General features: G+C 38.7%; 1 protein-coding gene across 3 annotated transcripts in view; it reads left to right on the top strand.

Annotated features, from left to right (window-relative positions):
- LOC131164360 (uncharacterized) overlaps positions 1 to 13,242 on the top strand; it is a 28,530-nt gene extending 15,288 nt beyond the window's left edge. For all 3 annotated transcript variants that reach the window (XM_058121491.1, XM_058121492.1, XM_058121490.1), the window contains exons 6-10: positions 11,378 to 11,432; positions 11,527 to 11,601; positions 11,752 to 11,869; positions 12,607 to 12,653; positions 12,781 to 13,242. In XM_058121491.1, the coding sequence (XP_057977474.1) occupies positions 11,378 to 11,432; positions 11,527 to 11,601; positions 11,752 to 11,869; positions 12,607 to 12,653; positions 12,781 to 12,942 (457 nt within the window). In that variant the 3' untranslated portion in view covers positions 12,943 to 13,242. The remainder of the gene's footprint in view (positions 1 to 11,377; positions 11,433 to 11,526; positions 11,602 to 11,751; positions 11,870 to 12,606; positions 12,654 to 12,780) is intronic.
- The last annotated feature ends 658 nt before the right edge of the window (positions 13,243 to 13,900 follow it).

Here is a 13,900-nt window from a genome sequence, read left to right as displayed (position 1 = left end):
GCACCTGTCCTCATTGAGGTGGTTGCCTTAGTATCTTCATAAAGAAGTTGCTGGCGATGGAGACGAGTGAGGAGATGTGCTCCTTCACGCGTGTTGTTCGGGATGGTGATTTGGTCAACATGTAGTCAAAGGAAAGCCTATTTTGAATTTCCTGGGCCTAACCCTCCTCTGCGAATTTTGTTTGTTTGCTTCAGAGACGTAGGGTCACGTCTCTTTGTGGCCCTTTGACTCCCGGTCCACTTTTCTTCAATTTTGGGCTTCTAACTGCCTTGGCTTCCTCTCCTCAGCTTCCTGGTAAGCCGAAAGCCTTCTCCCATTTCTCTTCTTGCGATGGCCCAACCTGTACTGTGGGCTTTCAGATTCACGTTGGTGCCCCTGCCCTCAGCAAGTTCAATCTCAGCCAGCATGGTCTGCCTTGGCTTTCAAACACCCAAGGGAGGAGCCTTTGTAGCCTGATTATCCCTGTTGATGACCCAGGAACTTTGAATCCAGTGCTGCTGCTCTCTATCCTTGAGCGATCTCAGTAGGTTGGATTTCAGTAGCCCCAGCTTCAAGATGCAGGTTTCGGACTGGGTACTCAGTAAAATGAACCTGGTAAGTAAGGAAAGGCTTTGAAGAAAGAGCATTGTGTCTTCTGGAGAAATTTGAGAAAAAGAAAGAGAAGAAAGGAAAGTTCTTGAGAAAAAGCAATGAGGCAGCAACTGTAAGAAAGGCGGTAGCTGGGAACTGAAGAGATTGGAATGTTCTGTAACTATGACAAGTCGGAAAGATTTTCAGCAATGGGTGGCTGGAAGCAGCAGGATTGTTTCGAACCTATGTTGAGAAAAGTAATCACTTGGATGTGAGGAGGCTAAATGATAAAACCAACATGGCCGTTATAAGGTTGTTTCTCAACGATTTGAAAGGGGATATTATCTGTTTTCAGGAAGCCAAGGTTGTCTCTAAGCTGCTGGTTGGTGAATAGCTTATGGGGGTGAAAAAGCTGGAAATGGATTGCATTAGACGCCGCTGGCACAGCAGGGGGTATTCTCATCATATGAAGTGATTTGTTTGTGCAATTGTTGGATCATCCCATCAATACCTTCTTGGTGTCTTGCTTGTTCAAGACTTGGATGACAATTTTTCGTGGATTTTCACTAGGGTTTATGGTCCAGGTGAAGGCTCTTCTAGGCATCTCTTATGGAATGAGTTCTAGGAGATTATACATTAATGGGAGGCCCCTTGGGTTATCAGGGGAGACTTTAACCTGGTCTCATATCCTCACAAAAGGAGTGGGAGATCCTCTAATGCTTCCAGCATGCAGGAGTTTCATGACGTTGTGGTTCCATGAATGGTTATGTCCTTCTTGACCTTCGCCTCATCTGCAGCTCTTTCATGTGGTCTAGCTCAAGAGTCTCCTAGTGTCAAAACTTTTTGTTATTTTTTACTTTTTGCATACAAATATTGTAAATTTGAAAAATTTGCTAAAGGTCCTGTTGGTATTGTTGCTGTTTTTTGTTTTGTTTTGTTTTTTTTTTTTTATGTACTGTGAAGTTACAAATTATCAAAGCACCTTTGGTATCTTTGTCAGTTTTCTGATTCTATTATCAATTTTTAGATGTTTGTGAGTAATTAAAAACCAGATTTTTCTGATTTCAGTTGTTTTGGTAACTGTTGCCAGAATATTTTTGTACCTAGAATTAACTTTCTTGAATTATTTAATTCATTTCATACTTTTTAATTAAAATAAAAATAAAATAGTCATATGAATTTAAAATATAATTAAAATAAAAATGTCAATAAAGTTTCAAAAAAATTTAAAAATGATAATAAAGGCAACTTGCAGAACATTTTTACTGTTTTCCAGTTGGCATGTACAATAATATTGATCTTGAATAGTCAATTTTGAAATATAATAATTAAGTTAAATAATTATAATAATTTTTATTTTATTATAATATTTTTGATATGTACTATTTGTAATTTTATTATTTTAATTATATATTTCTAACTGTTATTATATTCAAGGACTAAAATGAGCATTTGTTTAACCAAGTGTTTGTTTTAGTTTTAGAAATGCTAATCAAACAGGTTGTTTTGTTTTTGATTTTCGTTTTCATAATTTTTGACAATGATACCAAGGGCCCCCTACTTTTTTGTAATTATTTGGAAAAATAAGTGGAAAATGAAAACTGTTTTTTATGACTAAACGGACCTTCAAGGCTCACTTCTTGCTTAATACTCTCTGCGTTGTTTTACTTAAATGACACTGATATTTGTCGATGATTTCACATACTCACTTCTAGAATATGATTCCTCTTCTTTTCCCCCTTTTTTTGAGGCGAGTTGGTTTAAAGTGGCACTTTGGAGTTTGGAATTTTCCTTTTACCTATATAAAGTTGGTAGGAGCCTTGTTAACTGGAGCGGATGCCCCATCAATCCTATCATAAGATTCATAGCCAGAACTAGAATGCTATTGTTATTTGTATGCGAGCTTTGCCCGCAAGCCCTCCAAAATGAATAAAAATTTTTTAGTTTAGTTTTGAAAGATCTTTTTGATTTATTGATAAAAAATATGGAATTTTGGATGAAAATATTCTCAGATTCTCTTCTAAGCTCTTGAAGTCTAATTAGGTAATATACCCAAATTAAATATATGGGAACCCAAAATTTGGCACCACCTTTAACATATTTGATTTGAATGGTAGGAAATCATATAACCTACTTAGCACATAAGGACCATCACTAATTCCAAATGGTAGGAATTCCTAATGAACCATTGCCCCTTAGGTGTTAACAATGCGGTGTATGTACCGTTTGACCATGACCCTATGTTGACACTGTCGCAAAAATCCAATTTACATGGAGTTTCCATATTATTTTTAAAATAACCAAAAAGATAAGTTTGATTCTGGGCTTGGAAAGGCATCCTAAAGCAGCTCTAGTAAGTTTCAGGCATTTGAAATTTGCCAATTGATGCATGCATGCAAACAATAATTGTGTTTAATGCAATTGGTGACATATCCCATGGGAAGTAGCAAACTAGAGGTCCAAGTTAACATCAGACCTAGGGAATGGCTTATGTGAAAAATGTATTGACTAGGTCAAGATTTATTGGCATCTCATGATTGGGACAAAGTTTGGGTTAAGGCAATAAGGCAACAACTTGGACAAGTTTGACATGCCTCATGACTTGGACAAGGTTAAAGGTTGTCTCAAGGCTAGGAGATAAGGATCCAAACTAGATCCTTGTGCCTCACAACCAAGGCATCACTGGGAAAATGTGGGAGCTTGGCTCAGGGCTAAAAGAACGGTGATGGGGGAAAAGGTTGATGAGCTCATGATTGAGACAAGGTTGTAGATTGGCTCAAAATCAAAAGATAACATTTAGAATAAAGTTGATGGGGGCCCCGTGATTAGGACAAGGTTGGAGGTTAGTAGAAGATAATGTCCATGATGAGGTGGATTGGACCTTATCATTGACACGAGGTAGGAGGTTGGTGGAACATATGACCAAGGCAAGAATGATGGGGCCTCTTGATCTTGACAAGGCTAGAGGTTAGCTCAAGGCTAGAAGATAACGACTAGGTTACTTGGGCCTTATCACTAGTGCAAGGTCAAAGGTTGGTGGAACATAAGACTAGGACAATGTAAATGAGGCCTCATGGGTAGGACAAGGTCAAAGTTGGCATAAGATTAGAAGATAATGGTTGGGATAAGATTAATGTGGCCTGAGAATTGGGACAAATCGGAATTTGTCTTGGGTTTGACAAACCTGACCAACCAATGCAAGATAAAAAATTGGCTTATGGGGGCAAGGTGAAATCAAGGTTCAAAATTCTTCGTCGCCCGAGTATAGGGCTAAAAAAATGTCTTCTTTTAGCGTGAGTTGGGGCTCAAAACCATTTCTAAATAAATTTTCATGCTAACACTTCATGCTAAAAAATTCCTTCTTTTAGTGTGAGATTGGGGCTTAAAAATTCACTAAAATAATTTCATGCTTACCCTTCATCCCATATTGGATCCCAATCTTAACAATCTTGGCTGGTATTTTAGGCTCAAGATGGTCTGCCTCCTAGTTTGAACTCGTCTTAACTTAGGTGATATCCTTTTCTATTACCTTGGCATGGGATGTAGCATGATCGATGGACTTCAAACGATAATTATGCATTTTAATTATAATCTGATATTGTAGCCCACTTATGTATTGGGTAATTTCTTGTTACACATTTTTCTCAAGTTAACACCTTGCAGCGTGCTCATGAAACTTTCTTCTTACAATCCTGTACATTTTCCCATGCTCGATGAGAGAATAGAACTTGGAATATACTTCTGAATCATAGTTGATAGGGGACAAATTCTTGATCATAATCTCTTTCATCCTATTCCATCTGGTTTTTGGTTATGTGATTTGAGCTTGATAACCCAAAGAAAAAAAAAAAAACGAAGGAAGAATAAGAGCAGGAAGTGTTTGAAGGAGTTGCCACCAACCAACTTCTAAGTTGTCATTGGACTATGATACTAACTTATGCAAATGTAAACAATGAATGACTGGTAAAGGTCTATTAACTAGAGGACTTGGTAAGGAGGTCCATTTATGGGTCCGAAGTGTTAGGTACCCCATCACATCCCTAGCAAGTAAAGGTAATCATATTTTAAAAACTTTTACCTTTTCTTTAGAGGTGAAAACAAGACAAATCCATTGTTTTCCTATGAAAATGAAAACCATGTATTGACATAGCAAATCTACAAGTCTATAAAGATGAAACTAGGAAAAGTAATTGCTTTAAATTAGAAAAAATGATATTCTTTGTTTTTTTTTTTCTTTCTGGTTAAGATAGTAAGGGATAAGGGACTTAGAAGTCATTTTTGGCCAAAATAAAATCAACCTGAACGTACTTTTTTAGCAAAACCTCAAGTTGGAAGTTCTTGTGCTTGGTAAATCTTTCAAAAAAAGTTTTAACAAAAATCAGTTGGATTCGTCTACTTGTTTGGAACATGGAAAAAGTTCACTCTTAGCTTGATTTTTGATTTTTAGTGATTAAGGTTTCAACCTTGTTAAAGAATTGGATTTTATTACATCTTGGATCATCCTTGAAGAATGGGAAAAATAAAGAGAGTGAGGTTTAGGTAAAAGGTTTTATGCTACAGATGAGGTTAGTATTGTAAATTAAAATTAAGGTTTATTTGTAGTTATTTTAATCCAATAGGAAAAGTCTTGTCTCCTGAAACCCCCTCTTTTGTTACCACTATGGTTTCTGATCTTTAAAGGATGTTTCATGCCCCAAGATTCGAGAAAAGCCAGACCAAAATCAAAATTTAGGTGTAGTGTTATTTGGGACCCTATTCACCTCTTTGGGCTTCTATTGAATCAAGAAATAGCTTTGATTGTCAATCTTTTTGACGTATATAAGGCATCCTCTGGATAATTCAAATCGAAGCAATTGGATGTCTGAGTTGGGCCTATATGACATGATTGATCAATAGAAATACTCTAGCACTCCACCTTTGTCATATATTCCATGCATTACACTAGATAGATATCATATGGAGGAAAACATATGGTGTTTACAATATCCAATTTTGGACCAACTTGTACATAATAGATAAGAACTTCCTCCACAGAAGGTCAATTGGGACAAAGCTACTACTTTTAGATGCTAGGCTCGTGAGGCTTCAAATTGATATGTGGTGGGTCACATGACACCAATAATTGAGCTCAAACAGTAAGCCCAAGATTGGGCCTAAAAGTTGCCATGTCACAGTGAAAATAATAAAATTGAAATTAATACTGTTATTGTTGTTCGCGAATGCGCAGCGGAAGCCTCACACAAACTCATGAATCAATCAACAAACAAGCAATGTAATCACACAATGATGTACAATACAAAAAAAGCAATCACTCAGCAATGAGAGTCAATGAAAGCAATAATCAAAGACACAAGATTTACGTGGGTCAGCAATTTGCCTACGTCCATAGGAGTAGCGGCTGTTTTTCCACTATCACAATGAAGCTTACATCAAGTTTATCAAACTGGGGTTACATAATAATGATTAAATAATAACCCTATGCGTACATAAGACTTCTATAATATCTAAAACACTTCTGTAGCAATCCCTCGGAGGAAAATCCTCCAAAAACTCCCAATCTACTGATCTCTGATTTGAAATTCCGTGACATCTGCCAGCGTAACTGTTGACGGTTTGCCTCCTACAACCTTCTCTTCTTATTCCCTCGCTTTACGATGCTTGCTCCGGTGCATGCGTTCTGCTTAAAATATGAGCCACATCCCTAACAATCTCCACCTTGGCAAATATTCACCACCTAGGAGAAATTCGAAAGTATAACCCCGTTGCTCCACTCGGATCAGCAGATGGGGACCGCCTCCCGTCTAACACCTAGAGATGTAAACCAAGTGCAAGCAACGATTGAACTTGTCTGTGGTAACAGGAATTACACCTAGCTAAACACCCAGCTCCTTGAACGATTCTTTAAACCACAAAGCTACCTTGGCAGCTTCAGCCATTGCCAAGTACTCCAATCTAGTTGTAATTAGTACAACCTGAGACTGTACCCTAGACTTCCAACAATTAGGCCTTTCCATAACATACCCCGTTGTAGGTCTCTTGTTATCCAAGTCCCCTGTGTAGTCTGCATCTGCGAACCTCACAACCGACAGATCATTTTGTTGCTCGCTGAAGTATTCCACTGCACTGGCGTAGGATACCTTTGACATGTCTCGAACATCATCGCTCGTCATTGAGTACTGAGCGGTAGACTGTTTACTTTGATTCACCAACGGTGTACCGATGGCCGGTTTAACATTAAGTATGCTAAACCTCTCCAACACCTGCTACACAAAATCACCCTGAGATAACCACAATCTCCCTGTAGTTTTGTCTACATAGCTACCTTAAGATAACCCTAATCTCCTTGTAGCTTTATCCTTGCGAATCTCCAACCCAAGAATCCTCTTGGTAGCACCCAAAACCTTCATTTCAACTTCCTTTCCCAATAGTCTCTGACTGATTTACTTTAGTCGAAACATTCCCAGCAATTGGCATGCCATTCACATAAAACAACAGAATAATTGCCCACTTGCATCCTATCTTCCTCTCCCCTTCTGGGAGCTCCACCAACCTCCATCTCTGATTCTTATACAGTAACTCCATCTCCTCCACCATGACGCTTATCCGCCTACCATTCTCTTGGCCGTGCACTATCTCCTGAAAGGTAGTAGGATCCGTCCTGATAGTAATGAATGCATATGCATCAGATCATCAAATTTATACTTGGACGGTAGACTGATAGTGTACTTGAGCCCATTGTGATCCTACCGGTCTCCTGAGCTAGAACTCCCTGCATTATGACTAATGTCATTTCTGCATTGAGTTTGTAACTCCACCTACATCACAATCTATTTTCTGCTCCAGTTTATACTGTGATACTGTAGGTCTCCTGAGTTAGAACTCCCTGCACTTCTCCCCTGAGTCTCCAACTCCACCTACACAACATGATCGTTGCTGCTGTAGCTTTCTGGCACTTGTTCCTCTTCATCTACCTGAGTACGCTGCACCATGACTTTAACACCTAAAACCATGTCTCCACCGATCACCACCCTATTTGCTATTGGATCACCTAGCTTGAGCCAATCTTTCTAATACCCCAGAAAGATGTACCCTCTAGACATTACACCAAGCTTTTAGATCTCACCTCACTAGAAACGTGCATGGCTGGACCTCCAAACTCTCTCAAACTAGAGAAGTCTATCCCATAACCTGTCAAAACCTCTTCTGCAACTCTTCCATTTAGTGATACCCTTGGCGATCGATTAATCGAGAAATCCGCCATACTCGCCGACTTTACCAAGAAGTTTCTTGCAAGCCTTGCGTACGCTATGTCATGCTTACAAAACTCCTTAAACGCCAGTGTACTTAGTTCCAATGTCTGACCTGAGGAGCTCTCTCCTGATCTGGTACTCCACCTCAGCCATAAGTTAAACCAAGCAAACATCTCCAACTTGTGCCGCATGAGGTACCCTCAGACCTTTCGTGACAAACTCACGAAGTACCCATGTCCAACCCGTGATGCTGCCCTCACTGATTCCCAAACATCCAAAACAATGTAGTTAAGAATACCCTCCGTTTTGTGTGTGGTTGTTTTACACAAAACGAAATTATCTGACTTAGAACTTTCAGTTGCAGTTCCACCTATAACCGTGTTACCTAGCAGTGCATAGAGATTCCCTGCTAACCTATGTCCCTTCATCACCATCAAGTTGCCTTTACACATCTTCATTGTCCCACCTTCCGACTTGTAACTATACTCGTTACAATCCAAAGTGCCCAATGATATCACATTCTTCCGTAGATCAGGTACATGCTTTACATCACATAACATCCCTACCGCATCATCATACATCTTGATTCTGATATCCCTCATTCCAAAAACTTTGTAGACAACATCGTTTCCTATCAGAACGGAACTAGAACTCAACATTCTATAAGTGGTGAACCGGGCTTTGTTGGCCGGCATGTGAAAAGAACATCCTGAATCTAGGATCCAAGAATCCGTGAGGCGTTCTGAAACTGATGAAACATAAAGCATCTCACAATCATTGCTCCTTGAGTCTCCTTATTCCACTACATTAGCAGATTTTGACAAATCCTTTTGAGTTTTTGCATTCCCCTTCTCCCACTCCGGACACTTCCATTTTATGTGCCCTATTTTCCCGCACTTAAACCACAGAACGTCCTTCCTCCTCTTTGACTGCGACTGAGTTTTATTGCCACTCAATCCGCTCCAGGACTTGCCTCTCCCACGATCCTGATTACCCTTCGCCCTGAGCGCTTCACCTTGTGAACTCTCATCGCTGGTCTTCTTCCTTTGATGGAACCCCATCAATGCACTTGTGATATCCTCCAACTACAGGGTTTCTTTCCCCTATGTTAGAGTCGTAACCAAATTCTCGTACATAGGCGACGTAGGTAGGGAATTCAGCAGCATCAACGCTTTGTCTTATTCCTCGTACTTCACATCAACTTGCATCAGATCACTAATTATCTGATTGGATGTGTTGATGTACTGAGTCAAGTCCGAACTCTCTGCCATCTTAAGCCAACATAATTTTTGCTTAAGATACAACTTGTTCGTCAATGACTTGGACATGTACCGGCGCTCCAGTTTCAGCTAAACCGCTCCCAGTGATTCCTCATCCATGACGTGATACAACACGTCATCGGCCAGACATAACCTGATAGTGGACACAACTTTCGCTTCCAACACCTTCCAACTCGTGTCGTCCATACTTTCCAGCTTCTTCCTGTATAGAGCCTTCACCACACCTTGCTGCACTAGCAAGTCCTTCACCCTCCCCTGCCAAAGTCCAAAATTCTCCGTTCCATCGAACTTATTAACATTGAACTTCATCGAAGAGACCCCAACTATTGTGAACCAATAGCTTTGATACCAATTGTTGTTTGCGAATGCGCAGCGGAAGCCTCACACAAACTCACGAATCAATCAACAAACAAATAGTGCAATTACTCAATGATGAACAATACGAAAGAAGCAATCACTCAGAAATGAGAATCAATGAAAGCAATAATCAAAGGTACAAAATTTACGTGGTTCGGTAATTTACCTACGTCCACGGGAGCAGGGGCTGTTTTTCACTATCACAATGAAGCTTACATCAATCTTATCAGACCAGGGTTACATAATAATGATTAAATACTAATCCTATGCATACAAAAGACTTCTACTATATCTAAAACACTTCTGTAGTGATCCCTCAGAGGAAAATCCTCCAAAAACTCTCAATCTATTGATCTCCGATTCGAAATTTCGTGACGTGTGCCAGCATAATCATCGACGGTTTCAGCCAAACCATCGATGGTTTTAATCCGAGAGCAATTCCCTTGCAGAGCATCCTGGAACCGTCGATGGTTTGCCTCTCGCAACCTTCTCTCCTTGTTCCCTCGCTTCACGATGCTTTCCTTAGTGCATGCGTTCCGCTTAAAATATGAGCCACATCCCCAATAGTTACGTTATTGTTATGTAATAATAATATAGCATTTTCGTGGGTAAGGTATTATTGCCATCCAGTTGGAAATCAAGTATAAGAAAAACCCAAATGAGGGAGGCAGCGAAAACTTGACTAGAAAATGCGAGAATAATAAAGATTTTTTATCCTTAGGCTAGACACCGACAGTAGGAACTTAAATCCCAAGAGCAATGGATAAAATTTGAGCCAATTCTAGAAACCATTAACCTTTGCATGTGCAGCACCGAGGAATACATTAATTGTTAGGCTTATTGCCAAGATCATCAGATACTTTGAGAAATTAGAGACCTCAAGAGTTATTATGACTCTTTGGAGAACCTCTTACCATGCAAACTTCTAAATTTTTTGTGCGCCTTACAAAAAAATTTCATGTAGTTAATGTTTTTCACAAAATGGAAGTTGAATCACATTTACCCCTGCAATTTGTCCTTGGGCACTTCAAAGTGTAATGACATAGCTGCAACATAAGTTAAAAAACTATCATGGTCAGCCAACAAGCCAAGTACTATATTATTTCATGTAGACACTAGCTAAAAATGAGACTTTTGAAAAGCATCATCTGTGATAAGAAAAATATCATAATTCTTCTCCTCATTAAACATTCTTGCCCCACATTCTATGATATGAAGTACTCATTCCTTCTAGCTGATTAATATCAGCTTTGGTCTGATGAGTTACATGAGCAGGTAAGGGCTCTTGAATAGGATATCTTCTCCAAATTGCTTTTATTGGTGTGGACCCAATTTCATTGTGTTTGGATGGGGTACTTTTTTCAAATTCTATCCACCATGAGTTGTGCCAGTTACAATCTCTTCCAAGGTATTGTCTGTCCTCAAGAAAATTCTGGTTAGTGTATGAAAGCAATCACTGGCATACAATGAATGTGAAACAATCATTGGCGTTTGGCAGAATGGTATGGTAATGTCATTCAGTAATACACCCATGTTATTCCCTTGCTCTATAAATATTTTTTCACATTTAATTGGCTTTGCCAATGATATCTTCACTGCCTTTTTGATGCCATGTGGTGTATATGTGCACTGTTTAGGAGACTTGATACCAGCTAATAATAGCAACATTATTTGTTGAAATTGATTTATGCATCTTGAAATTGGTTGTCTTTTGGGAGTCAATTTTGTAGTTTTGTTCGACAGCTTTGGAGGGTTTAACTGTCTTTTGATTGTGTTTTGTGGACCTCTTCGATATTCTGTTCTATTTATGATGGCTCAGAAATTATTTGATGACAAGCACATGTTGTACATTTTATCCTAGTCATTCTTTAACATTGTTGTGAGCTTTGTAGCTGTATAATGCATGTGCCGATCTTGTAGGTTCAGGAAACGATATGATTTTCTATTTGAAAAGGAACTTCCTGGTGAAAAGGAGGTAATTTTTCTTAAATAGTGGAGCTTTATGATTACTTTCATCTACTTGTATGTTTTATACCTTTAATTTTTTGAGTTACTTTTGGTTTTAACAGGAACTGCAAAAGAAGTTAAAGAAAACAAATGATCCAACCATGATTGAGGAATTGAGAAAAAACATTTCATGGATTGTAAGTGTTGCATGCTCTAAAAGAAAATTCAACAGCAAAATGTGCCTATTAGCTGATCATTTTATATGTGAATTCAAAGATGGTTTCCATCACTCTAGAAAAATTGGTACTGTTGACATTTGCTCCTTTTTGTGCTACCTTTTTTGTCAGGACAAACTAGTGACATCTTCATCAGCAAAGCGTACTGATGCTGATATTCTAGCTGAGCACAAGAAGAAAGAGAGAGAAGCAGCAAAGCGAGGAAAACGTCCATTTTATCTCAAGAAATGTAATCTATTTGCTTTATTTCATTTTCTTCTCCCTTACTCCTGCATTTTTTTTATTGATCACCTAATTGTCTTGGTTCCCTCATATGTAGAGAAAATTGGCATGCACCGAGTGTAATGTTGATCTTTTAACTACTTTTGAAGTAGGGGAGGATGCATTGCTCCTCATTACGGAATAGATATGTTGAATTCAAAGCAATAAATTTTTTATCCCTTGAAAAATGTAGCAAACTAGGAACATAGCAATGGAGATTTTTCTTGAAAGCAATAATGAAAAATCTGATGGGTCTGTTGACTGGTGAGGGCGTTAACAATGGAGTGGTGGGGGCGTTGCTGGATTGGGTGATATTGTAGTGTGGAGCACAGCATTTAGGGATGACAATGGTGGTAGTTGTTGAGGTTTTTCTCTATTTAGCAATTGTTTGGGCTTATGGTGGATATAGTAGTATGGGCGAAAAACTTCTTGCATTTGCCAAAGGCAACTTTTTCTTCTTTGGTTGTTAGAAGATGGTCCTCCCCCACCCACCTCTCTCTCACCACCCCCCCCACCTCCCCCTTTTTCCGTTTTGATGGTTGGGGTGGGGTGAAGAGAGGGTGGAGGGAGGGGGATTGGAGGGTAAACTTGCTTCAAAAAGTGAATGGCAGCACTCCAATGTTATGCCAACATTGCCTAAGCAAGATAATTTGTTTGCTACAATTACAATTTAGGTCAAATACTGATTTTGAGTTCTTATTGCAGCTGAAATCCGAAAGCAAAAGCTTGTTGAACAGTATGACCTTCTTAAGGTATATATTCACCTTCTGTTATGGATGGAAAAAAAAAAGTACTCCTTTATTTGAATAAAAAGAAAAAAGAAACTTTTATTTCAGTTGCGTATGACTTGGGCTAACTACTAAGCTATTGTTTCAACAGGCATCTGGCAAGGTTGAATCCTTCATCGCAAAGAAGAGGAGAAAGAATGCTTCTAAGGATCTACGATACAAACCGTATCAACGGCGAGAAAACAAGATGAATGCTTCTAAGGATCTACGATACAAATCGTATCAATGGCCAGAAAACAAGCAGCGAGGCTGAGGAATTTCCACATTCTACTCGGCTTTGGTCTAGTGAAAAGTTGGGGAGTTGGGTTGGGGTTTTTCAGGGGATGTTACATCTGCAGGCAGTTTTTCTTCCTTGTGCCTCGCCAGATAAGAAGCTATATTTTTTTCCCCGTTTTGCCATTTGGCTCTAGGGTATCTTCTTGGCTGAGGGAGCAAACTAGTTTGATTAGATTATGCCGAGTTGTTTATTTCCATTGCATCATAATGACCTTTTGCAACTTTCCCTTTCTCTTTTGTGTGGTTAAATTCATGACAGTTGAATCATTTTTGTGCATCTGAGGACTCAATTAAAACACCAAGACTCAATTTAAAAATACTGAAATTTAATTTAAAATACTTGGACTCAATTTAAAATATTAGAACTCATTTTAAAATATACCGGGATTCAACTAGGTCCTCCCATTTCCGGGAATATAAGGTCAACTTTTTAGTATGCCGGGTCTTCCTAGAACGGTTTGGAGTATCTACAAGGGTAATTAAAATATTTGAAGAATTTGAAAATATTTCAGAAAATTACAAAGAAATTAGTAAGGAGAATATGACAATTCTCATTCACCAGCAGATTATCCTAAAGGTAGAGATGAGCATCCAACTCAAAAAGAATATGTTCATTAGATAATTGGAATTCTAGTGTATTCGGAATTAAATCAATATTGGATGAGAAGGGGATTATGTATTCCAAAATTATACATTCCCAGTAGTATAAACCCTAAGAACTTATTAGTAGTTCAGAAAGCCCTCAGAATGGGAGATGTCCAATTTTTTGATTTCAGAGAAATAGGACAAGTCTTTAATTTCCTACCAGCATTGATAAAACATGTATTAAATTTTACCAACCCAGGAAGGCTATAGTGGACATATGATACATTGAACCAATCAAATTAAAGATAGGAAAAGTACTGTCTTGGAACCTTTTTCCAAAAGATTGGAAA

The sequence above is a fragment of the Malania oleifera genome, chromosome 9, assembly GCF_029873635.1.
Source record: "Malania oleifera isolate guangnan ecotype guangnan chromosome 9, ASM2987363v1, whole genome shotgun sequence".
NCBI classification, from domain to species: Eukaryota; Viridiplantae; Streptophyta; class Magnoliopsida; order Santalales; family Ximeniaceae; genus Malania; species Malania oleifera.
Note: the sequence above shows the minus strand (reverse complement) of the source record. Positions and strands in the feature narration are given on the sequence as shown.